General features: G+C 33.1%; 2 protein-coding genes across 3 annotated transcripts; one reads left to right on the top strand and one right to left on the bottom strand.

The window, feature by feature from the left end:
• Positions 1–281: 281 nt before the first annotated feature.
• LOC109794716 (uncharacterized) lies at positions 282–1058 on the top strand. The gene has a single exon (XM_020354161.3). The coding sequence runs from the start codon at positions 378–380 to the stop codon at positions 873–875; it is 498 nt and encodes a 165-aa protein (XP_020209750.2). The 5' UTR covers positions 282–377; the 3' UTR covers positions 876–1058.
• A 4590-nt stretch (positions 1059–5648) lies between these two features.
• Positions 5649–9130, bottom strand: LOC109809931 (cation/H(+) antiporter 15). 2 transcript variants are annotated; one of them, XM_029274691.2, is made up of 4 exons: positions 9055–9130; positions 8681–8971; positions 7243–8250; positions 5649–7026 (listed from the first exon to the last, which is right to left on the bottom strand). In XM_029274691.2, exons 2-4 carry the CDS (start codon positions 8915–8917, stop codon positions 5827–5829), a joined length of 2445 nt encoding a protein of 814 aa, XP_029130524.1. In that variant the 5' UTR covers positions 8918–8971; positions 9055–9130; the 3' UTR covers positions 5649–5826. The 2 variants fall into 2 exon arrangements, with proteins under 2 accessions (XP_029130524.1, XP_020228950.1); XM_020373361.3 differs by lacking the exon at positions 9055–9130 and having other exon boundaries at positions 8681–9048.
• Positions 9131–11758: the final 2628 nt, after the last annotated feature.

Below are 11758 nucleotides of genomic sequence, written 5' to 3'. Positions count from 1 at the left end.
TGAATAGATATTCTTCGAGTTCGAGCCGTCACTAATTGCGTTAAGTATTCAGATTTTTTTGCTTGTTTATACGTGTGGTGTACCCAAAATAAAAATAAAAAATAAAAATAAAACTTACACAGCAACCCCACCACTATAACATGTGAACGTGACTGCGCGAGCGAGAAAAGCCAAAACAGAAAGAAAAATTGGAAACCACTCTTTGTGGCGGGGTAGTTTGGTAAATTCGAATCCGTTTGCATTATTTATTTTATTTATGAGTTATGATCGTACCTATGGTCATTTCACAATAATTATGATCGTACCCATGGTCATTGGGCATATAAATACACCCCACACGCTCCAACCCTTCCGAACCACAGAGGGAGTTAAAAACAATGGGAAACAGCTTAAGGTGCTGTTTGGCTTGCGTTCTTCCGTGTGGAGCCCTAGACCTGATCCGCATAGTGCACTTGAACGGTTACGTGGAAGAGATCACGCGTCCAATCACGGCGGGGGAAGTTCTCAAGGCCAATCCAAACCACGTCTTGAGCAAGCCCACCTCGCAAGGCGTCGTTCGCCGGATTCTCATCCTCTCGCCGGAGACCGACCTCAAGAGAGGCAGCATATACTTCTTGATCCCGGCCTCCTCCTTGCCGGAGAAGAAAAGGCACGTGCCGCGCGTGTCGCACGTGAGCGCCGGTGCCTGTCATAAAAAAAATACTAAGAATAATAATAATAAGAATGGTGATGACCTAATTACCACCAAGAGCGTGCAGCAACGCGACAATGGAACGTTTCTAGCTTCCAAGGAGAAGAAATGCTCGCGGCGGGATCGCCGGAGCGCCCGCGGCGGTTTGTGGCGGCCTCGTTTGGAGAGCATCTCGGAAGACTAGTTTTTTTTTTTTTCCGGTGGCCGGTGCCGGAGGGGAATGGGAGCCGAAGATGGTTCAACACTTGAAAATTGTTAAAAATATAACATGACCTTTTTCTCCCCCTTTTTTTTTAAATTCTTTTTCTTTTTCTAAAATGTAAGTGAGTATCTAAAGTTGTGGATATAGAAGAGTTTGCCTTAATGACTTTTGGTTTTGGCTTTCGGGGTTGGATTAATTAGTTTATATTAATTAGCATGCTTGCGTAATACAAATCAAAAAAACAAAAGAAAAGGAAATAATCGAGGAAATGATGAAGAATTCATCAATTTTATTTCTGTTCCTTAATTATAGACATTACATAAAGAACAAAGAATATTTAATTTTATTTCATATATACATTAAAAAATTTGAAATTTAAATCAATGTATTTAAGGAGAAATTATTATATACCGGGACCCTCCCATGGTTTGTAGCTAGTCTCCATCAATTTCTAATGTATTATATAATCGAGTTTTATAATCTAGAAGAAATAATAATTAATGAATAGCATTTAGTTACGTGTCGTAAAAATTGACAAAGTTTTCATGTAATAATTTCTTGTATTTAAAAGTAATGATCATTTGAGGAGTTCGGGGTTCTTCCAAATGAAAATGAAGAGGAGTTTTGTTTGCTTTTGATTAATTAATCAACAAATGCACCCTAAACAGTGAACATTAATGGTGGCATCCGGAATTAGATCCATGTTCCAATGATTAAGCCGAGTTTCAATATGATATTTAATTAGAACATGCACGTTAGGCACCTTTGTTAACTCAAGGAATCAATTAAATAAAAAGGAATGAAAGGCTTTGGTTGACATTATTATTTCAATCACTAACCATTTTGTAGTTGGTCTAGTTTAAAGCGATATATGTTCTACTTTTGGGTGATGAACAGTTGTAATTGGAATAAACAAAGTCCAATTTAATTAAGAAATGTACCAAGTATTTTTGTTCATGATGGGTAGTCAAATTAAAGTTTAATTAAGCACATAATATTGGACGCATTTTCGTAGGAAACTAGCCAAAAGTACAGTTTGGGTCCCAATATTAAGGTTGATGATCATGATAGAGTGTCTAGGCTTTCATTCCATGGTTAACATTTACGAGTCAATTCAAACTCGGTTAGTAGACTTTAGCTGGCCAATGTTAAAAATTTAAGATGTTTGTTTTTTTTAGTGAAATATTTATGTATATATTTTAAAATTCATATTAACATGTACAACATAAAACAATGCCATGGCAAATGTGAAATCTGCTTACTAAAAATTCTGAGACATAAATCTAAGTCACGTCATGTTCATGGATTGGATTTTCAAAATTTAAAGCTTAATCCATCTATTTTATTAAAATAGTTCAATTAATCAAATCATTTTAAATAAAGTAAGTCAATTTAATTTCTTTTAAAAATGGATTAAATTTTTAAAATTTAGATCAATTTAATATAATTGGATTATTCACTATATATATATATATGTGTGTGATTAAGTTTTTTTTATATATATAAAATTGAATCTAACCATACTTAATAAATAATATATCGATTTATCAAATCTTTGCACAAAATGGACTTTTATTATTATTATTTTCTTAAAATGAATGAATTTTTATCTTGATTGGCTCGAATTTGTATCAATTCGATTCGATTTGAATTTTGTATACCTCTAAGTAAATATGCGTGTATAAAGCTACAAGATATCATTCACAAGTGATGAACAATTTGTGGCTGCCAAGGAAATAAACATGAACGAAAACGAAAAGAGAGGGGGCATTGAAATAGGTTAAAACTCCTGATTGATGAATGATGAATGACCAGTCACTGGAAGAGGTTTAGTAAAACAAGTAATAAAATGACATTTAGTTATTATTATTTAGAGAAAAAAGCAGACGATGGAGAAGAAAAAGAAAGATGGTAGAAAGAATAGAGAGGAGAAAAAGGTGGGACTTGGTAGAAACATTGGCGACATGAGCACGCTACACAAGGAAGAAAGCTGGCATATCTCCCTTGACTTATTTCTTATTAAATTACTCACTTCTTCACGTGGATTCCCTCTCTTCTCTCCCATACCAATAATACACAATTCTTTCCACGTCCCTTTCTCACACTCCAACTCATCATTTTATTATTATACTACTTCGATTCGACCATATACCTACCTTGGTTTCATGCCTCATATTTCACACATCAATGCACATCTCTTTTAGTGAACAATAAACATACCTTCACTAATTAATCTTCTTACTTTTCTTTTCTTTAAATCAAATGGTTTAACTTTAAACAACATACGTGAGAATACAGGATTGATTGGATCTCCTTCTTACAAGGTAATGTTTCATTGGTTTGGTTCAAAGCAAGGGCATAGTAAGTAAGTAATCTCTTAAACTTAAAAAGAGTATGCTTGAGTTAATTGCAACATCTATGACTGTAATTCAGTTTGTTTATCTAAAGAATTTAAAATAATTCACACATCCTATCAAACTAACTGAGTTATATGCTATTGGTATAGATATTTTCTTATAAACTAACTGAATAAGACAAGCTATATGCAAACAAAAATGGAGTTAAAAATAGCCTTCAGCTTTAGCTCCTAACGTGATTATGCAGGTGGTAACACAAAATCAGATTCTAAACATATAGATGAGTGGAATCATGAAGTAATAAAAAATTGAATCAAATTGATCATAATAATGCATAACAGATATAGTGAAAAGAAATGATATGGAGGGAGATCCCAAGGACTGGAGTAAGTAGCATTGAGCCTTGCGCTGCAGTTGGTTAGGTTAGGACAAAGCAGATGCAAGAAGCAAAGTTCACGGGGTTCAGTCGCCAAATCCCGGAAGAAAACTTCTCAAAACATGCACACACATCCCATCATTGGAGATTGGAGTTTCAATATATATATATATATATATATATACCTAATTGGTTTAGAATCCACCATGTATATCTTACAGATTTGATGATGAGAATTCAATTGGTGAACGACAACATGTTTACTCTTAAAATTAAATTACCTATTATATTTAATCATATAGTGTGTTTCTCAAAGGAGTAAAATCACTTTCTGAGACTGCCAAAGCATTTCAATTGAACTTTTATTCATCTATGTACTGTAATTAATATATGGTTGATTAGAGAAAAATTGCTTTTATAGGAGAAGTAAGAAAGTTGTGTTTTTTTTTATTATAAAACCATAATCTTGGAAGGAAAAATACTTTCATTTTGACAAATTGACTATATATATTAATTTAACAAGCTTTTGGTGACTTTTTTGTATTTGAATTATATAAACTTAAGTGGATTTCTGTAGATGCACTCTCATCTCTTGTATATATGTTTCGTTGATATAAGACACAGAGCAGAGCAGAGTCTTGGTAATTGTATAACAGCTGGGCAACTATCAATCCACACTAAACTTAAATTGTTGAATGTTACATTTTAGGATGTGTTTATTTAAGATCACGAAATGATGAAATTCGAGAGCAGACATAAAACTTAAAATAATAGTTTGTGTATTTGCTTTGCACAGCAAGATTGAGACTCTTGATCGAATTTAACTAATTATTCCTTCCTGTTTTTGTTATAAGAAACAAAACATTGGTGATAAATACACTATCATTTGTTTCCTTGTAAAAAGAACCAAAAGAAATATTATAAAATGTAAGCATGTCATGTCAAAAAGTTGCAAATCTAATTCATTTATACATATTTGATTTTGTGTACAGTAAGATAGTAACAAAGTTTGAAGCTCAATGCAAATTATTCAAAATTTTCATCACTAGAATAATAATAGTAAACTCAATGTTTTTGTTTTCTTAATAAAAAGGTATATACAAGTGTCCAGGCTATTTGTAGTTACAACTTTTGATTAGTATAAGTTACTCTTGTATTTATAACGTGGAAATGAGAAATGATCATTTATTTTTTATTATTTTTTAAGAGAATTTTAAAAAAATTATTTAAAAAAATTTATTTTCCTTTTTGATTAACAAAGAGATATAACCCCTTTTCATCTAGCTAATTCTTGTAAGGTAAAATAATATATAATTATGATTTCATGTCACAGATAAAGATCAAATTTCAGTCTTTAATTAGAGAGTATAAATGTTGAATTATTTGAGTTAACAACTTTTTATTTATTTAAAAGGAACTATTAACTATTTTAAAACACTTTGTTGATGAGAAAAAATCAAAAACTTTCTCATCTTCGGTTCTCCGTTACCTCTTAATCACTCACATCAACAAGCACACATGAACAAAAATTCCTACCCCTCATCCTTGGTAGTTATTATTAGTCTTGCTATCCCATTCTTTCCCAATAAAAATACTAATGCAGAGGAAATACTGATAAAGAAAATCTAATTATGTGCGATCCACCCCTTCGTATATGTTGTTCGAAAAAGAAAAAAAGGAAGAAAAAACCGCCATCCTTTGTTTGGCCACACATACTCCTAACTAACCATTAAAGAAAAGTATCCACAGATAAGAGGAAGGCAAAGACCATGTGTACCATCCTTCTATCCGTACATTATATATAGTTGTCGATATAATTGATCAGCACAACTTTGTCGAACATCATTATATATGCCAATTCAGAGTTTTTCCATGTAATTGTTTTCTGGCTAGCTATTTCCACCTTTCTCATTTCAATCACTGCAATCGTCTCATCTTTAGTTTGCTTGCGGGTGTTATTATGCAAGTGCAACCTAAAAGGTAGATTTTGTCTTCAGTTAGGCTATCCAACACCCAGACAAATTCAATAACAATGGATTATGCTGCCTTCATTGTATTTACTTTATGGAAACAAATTATATCTCTATATTTACAAATCCACTAGTAGTCAATGTTTAATTAGCTACAAAGCATTAACAAAATAATTGTAAACAATACAGAATTATAACAATATTGTCGATGATATGCTAAACACTTAAAACTATTGGCGCATCTTTGTTTCACGGGGCACTTCTAAAATGGTTATGGTTTCTTGCTTTGCATTTAAGGAATTGTTCAAATCATTGCGACTAACCCCTACCCTATGTTGTTGTTGCACCACCAACACAGACCCGTCAAAATTAGAATCCGAAGACACTAACATGTCTCCTACACAACCGAGTTCTGGATACTCATTCCACTCTGTCAACCCACTAAACAATGGAGACTCGCTGTCGTGGCATCTACCCACCAAAATCAAATCATAGCAACCTTCTAGTGACCTTATGACATTGACCATTTCCACACTATCTCTCACAACTTCCTCCCTGTAATCATGGCGTTTGATTTCGATGAAGTCAACCTTAAACTTGTGAATCAAGTCACCATCAGGGTCTGTGTCGACATAAGTTCTACTCTTCTTGCCAGGCTCTATCAACCGAATTACCGTGACCGTTACATTAGGGTGACCAGCCATGCGCATTGCGTATGATAACGCTTCACGGTCATCTGACCCTTCAATGAATACAATTCCAACACTGTAGAAGGACACAGTTGTTAAAGGGTTGTTGTTGATCACGTTGCCTCGTTCAACTAGGATCCCAACAGAGCAAGGTGCATTTCGGAGCAAATTAAGGTTTAAATCTCTAATGGGGTGCGCTAATTCTATAATTTGAGTTGATCTCCATTGCATATGAAAAGGCATAATCAACATGCATGCTCTTTGCTTTGCAGCTTGCATGCATATCTCATCGTGCATACTCTCATAAGGGGAGATGGATGTGAAGAGTTTCACCATCATGTTGCCAGTGTGTTGTTGCTCGTATGATTTGAACGCATTTATTATGCTCTGTGAATGGTAGCTAACTTGACTGAAATTAAAATCGAGTTGATGGTCCATTAAAACTGGGGCTGATCTACCTACTAGTTGAATGAGGTGCAAGACATAAAGGAAAATAGGACTTTCAATTGTGGAGTTGGACATTTCTATAACATTGATCATGGGTAGGGTGTTTTCTTCTAAGTGTATGCATGCCATCAAGGGAAGGACGGCATTGGGAGGGGCATGTTCAATGGTCTTACCCCTATTTAGGGACAAATAACTCTTAGATGGGTCATAAAGGAATTTCACTACAGGGGTGGAAACTGCTGTCAACCATATTAAAGATATCACCATTTGAACATATGTTTGATCATCTATAACCTGCAATACATATTCACATTCAAATTAGTTATTGGAAAAAGAAGAAGAAAAAAATGATTTCAACGCATGAAAAATTTACATTGTGAACTAATCAGAAATCAGATGAGATATGAGTTTTAACATGCATGATCATTGTGATTGAAGACACTCTAATACGAAGTGATTTTTTAGTTAGAGGAAATGAGGAAAGGTGTGTATTTATATATAAATTCTTACACGAAGGTATTGACAAGTCTGTAGGTGAAGCAAGTGGGTGATGCCTTGGGCACTAATTAGGAGAGCTAAGCAGAGAGAATCAGTGAGTGGCATATTGGAATAAAGGCAAGGCAACATGGCTCCCAATACCTTCCCAAAGAAGCTAATAAAGGCCACAGGTTGCACCACTGCAAGGCTACGACCATCTATTAGATAAATCTTGAAGCTAGAAGAACTATTGAGGTAGTACAAAGGCATGAACACTCCGGAGACTATGTTATCTAGCCTTTCTACCAATGCTGATCCGAGTGGTGGGCCTTCTGGCACTGCCAGGCCCAAAAGAATAGGCCCAACCAAGAAGTGCTCCCCAATGAACTCCCCAGCAAATGAACACACCAACAACATAAGAAAGACGGAAATTATGTAGGACTCTTTGATGGGCTTCCCTTTGGGTGTCTTTCGTATCATCCATAACATGATAGGTCGAAGAACAAAACAGATGAAAATCACCAGAACAACCAAGGAAATGATCATCATGATGGAAGATTTGTCTTTCTTTTTCTGTAAAGTTGATTGTTGCCGAGTGATTATAAAGACCTCCCACATTGCAGAGACTGCTCCACTCACCATAGATGAAGAGAGAGCTAACTGACCAACCTCCGAGTTTAGGAGCTTTAGGTCTTCTAGAAGAGTCGCAGTGACGTGAAAGGAACCACCTGATAAGAAAATTGCAATATAATATATGGACTTGTAGAGGTCTGTTTCCGGGTTCAAAGTTTGTCGTATAGCCAAAGCACAAAGTATGCTCAATAGGACTGGAAATACAAAAGAACACAAGCCAATAGCCCAAGTCTTTCTCCCTGTTCTCATTACCATCGATGGCTCTATTTTGATTCCCACAAGGAACAAGAAAAACACGCACCCTAGAAAGGAGATTGTGTTGCATACGTAGAAAGGTTTTGCGGGGAATAGCCATCTTTTAACGCTTTTAATTCCTCCCAGTATTGTTGGTCCCGTTAGCAACCCTGCCTGAATACGCATTTCCACAACCAAAGTATTAATTAGCTTATATCCAACAACACTTTTTCATTGCATGCAAACACTCATTTACGCATGCATCAATCTTTGCTTTGGCTAATTAATTTCAATTCTCTATAATTTTTCTGATCATATATATACAACTGTGGTTTTTTTGGCGAAAACAAATATTATTTTTCATTTTGGAAGTATTATGATAAAAACATCTATATAAGTGAAAATTTTAAATAAAAAATAATTTTTATAATAGGATAAAACACAGTATTGCAGGTGTTTATGAATGCATTGCATAATAAAGGCCAGAAAATTTTAATTTTAGTTAAAGAAATCAAAAGATTACACCTAAATGTCGTCTTTTGTAAGTTACAATTATACATGCATGGTATGTGTATATGTATATATCACGAGAATATTATATTACCAGCACTTGTGGAATGAAGCTACCCTCCCCAAGTGGGGCAAGAAAGAATTGCAACCATGAGGTCGAAAAACAGACTAAGGAAGCTTGTAGAGTAATCACTGATAGCGTGTGGTTTAAAGGGTTTTCCCCGTAGAATATTCCTTTTGAAAAACGTTGAAACTTAGATGAGTGTTCGCAGTTCCATTGGCTCGTGTTCAAGGCCGTACTGGAGTTCGTGGTTATGTTCACTAGAGCCATATTGTCACCAAAAGAGACACTTACAACAAATCAAGCACAATTTACGACAAAGATCTGCAATGTGCACGGAAGTAATGGAATGAAGAGGAGAAGGTGGAGGAAGAAAAGGAAGGAATTAATAGGATCAAAGTTAAAACCTTGAATTGGAAAAATCTATTGTCTTGATTTATTTTGAGGACGTAGACCATGCACCACCAACTTTGTAAGAAATCCTTATAATTATTAATTTCAAGCGGCAATGCTAAATTGTGGGTTGGTGACTTAAAATTAGTTTTGTTTTGTGAATAGTTGATGGTGATATGTATTTTTAGTAGATAATTGGTGGTATTGAAGTGGAACTGCAAATGAGAATATAGAGCCATGACTTCTTTGCTTTAGATTAATGGATATGATTTACAGGTTTGATATCACGTTTTGTCGGCAACTAATTAGCATACATTGCCCACCAAAATCTGATTAAGTAATCTATAAATTTTCCAATAGTCTCTCATTGAAGTAGTGAAGCTTGAGAGATAAATTTTTTGAGAAGGTTGAAATAATAATAAAAAAAATATTTTTCAAAATATTATGATTTACAGGTGATTTTAATAAGTATTTAAATATTAACTATAACACTCCTCAAGTTTTTTTTTCTTTCAATTTTATACTCATTTCCTACTGAATAGAAAATAGTAGAAATTTTATGTGTATTTTCTTTTGTAAAAGAATTACAAGAAACGTAATTCTTTTCTATAAAAAAAATATTTGAATGAAAAAGCATAATTTGTTTTCTGATATTTCCAAAAAAAATACAGAGAAAAACTATCATCATAAAAAATCCACAATTGTTTTTCCAATTATAAGTTATGAGGAAATAAAAGTTAAAAAAATGATTTTGAAAAATGAAAAATAGTTGTATATTAAGAAAATATAGTTAATTAATAATATTGTTAAATTATTTGAATGAAAATGCATAATTTGTTTTTTGATATTTCCACAAAAATACATAGAAAAAAATATCATCATAAAAATCCACAATTGTTTTCTTATGGCAGAATTAATGAGGAAATAAAAGTCATAAAAATGATTTTGAAAAATGAAAAATAGTTGTATATTAAGAAAATATAGTTAATTAATAATATAGTTAATGAATAAAAAGTTTTATTAAGCCGGTCATAAAGGCTCGTGTTATAAAAAATAAAACCTTAAAATCCATTAGTAATATAAAATTGTCTATAATGGTAATAACAAAAATAATAAATAAAGTGAACAAAAATATTTTCTTTGTGCGATATTTCAATGATTAATAATTTGCAGATGAAAATTTTCTATATTCTTTCATAAATGATTTAAAATAATTAATAATTGGAGAGTTAATAACTTTGTATAATAAAAAAATGTGAATTCAGAAGAGTGTGATATTAGTACTCTCTTTTATACACGGTCACTATAATAAATTGTTATTGACTTGTACATCAAACTATCTTTTACATCTATTCACGCCTAAAATGGACAAGAGGATCACTAAAAAAAGGTGTTTAAAACTAATATTTTATTTCCTTTCCCTTTTCTCTACACAAGTTAATAAAATACCCCGCTTAATTTTTATGCTCAAGTTTTAAAAGTCAAAAGTTGGTTAAGAGTAAAGAAAAGCTTTCTCACACTTGAATAATAAATAATATATGTAATTAAGTAGAGAATGTCCAAGTGCTGAGAAGCTAGTTATTAAAAGTTGTTTGCAAAATATAGTTTTCGGATGGTATATAAGAAGGTTTTTTTTTTTTTTTACAACATTTTATAATACTGCCTTTTGAAGTAAGGAACTGATTTTAACCTTATCATATTTCTTCCAAATTAATTTTTAAATCAGGCTAAGGTCATATTAATATCTTTAGAACATAATAAATTGTAAGCATCAAACAACAAACTTAAATGTAAAATGAAAAATGAGAATCAAGTGAGAGAAGATACTATATACACAAATATTTTTATATTAGTTCATCTCTTTAACTTTACATTATTACTGTTATGACAATATGTAAAAGAAAGAGAAGAGAAAGAAGACGACACACAAATTACGTGGTTCAGTCAGTGTGACCTACGTCCACGGGCAGTTCAAGAGTTTCTTATTTCTGAATGAATAGAGATATCTGATACAGATGCCTTTTAGCCTTATAACAAGGATAAAATATAACAGCCTCATTACAACCCAAATAAGATTGAAATAGTAACAGACAAAATTATAAATTTAAAGGCATCTCAACAATTCTCCACCTTGACTTGAATTTTCCCAAGTCACCAGTAACCAAGAACAACTCTCCTGCTTATTCTCCCCGAATGGTCTCAAGCGATGCGAACATTCACCAAGTCCAAGCTATGCTTAAACTTTTCAAAAGACAAAGGTTTAGTCAACATATCTGCTGGATTGTCTACCGTAGCTATCTTCTCTATGGAGAACAATTTTTCTTCAATTACATCTCGTATGAAATTCAATCTGACATCAATATGCTTTGACCTTTCATGATAGACTGGATTTTTTGCCAAACACAAAGCACTTTGACTATCACAATAAAGTATACGTCTCTGCACATTCAAACCCAAGCTATCAATAAGACCTTGCAACCATATACCTTCTTTAACCCCTTTTGTCAAGGACATGTATTCCGCTTCAGTGGTAGACAAAGCAACAGTAGGTTGAAGTGTTGCTTTCCAACTTATAGCACAACCATAAAGAGTGAAGATATAACATGTCAAAGATCTTCTCCTCACGAGATCTCCACCATAGTCAGAATCTGCATAGCCAATAAGACCAGACCCAATATCATTAGAACCATAAACTAAGCAGATATTACTAGTACCTTT

The sequence above is a fragment of the Cajanus cajan genome, chromosome 9, assembly GCF_000230855.2.
Source record: "Cajanus cajan strain Asha chromosome 9, NIPB_CcT2T_4, whole genome shotgun sequence".
NCBI lineage: Eukaryota > Viridiplantae > Streptophyta > Magnoliopsida > Fabales > Fabaceae > Cajanus > Cajanus cajan.
This window is presented reverse-complemented; position numbering and strand designations above follow the sequence as displayed.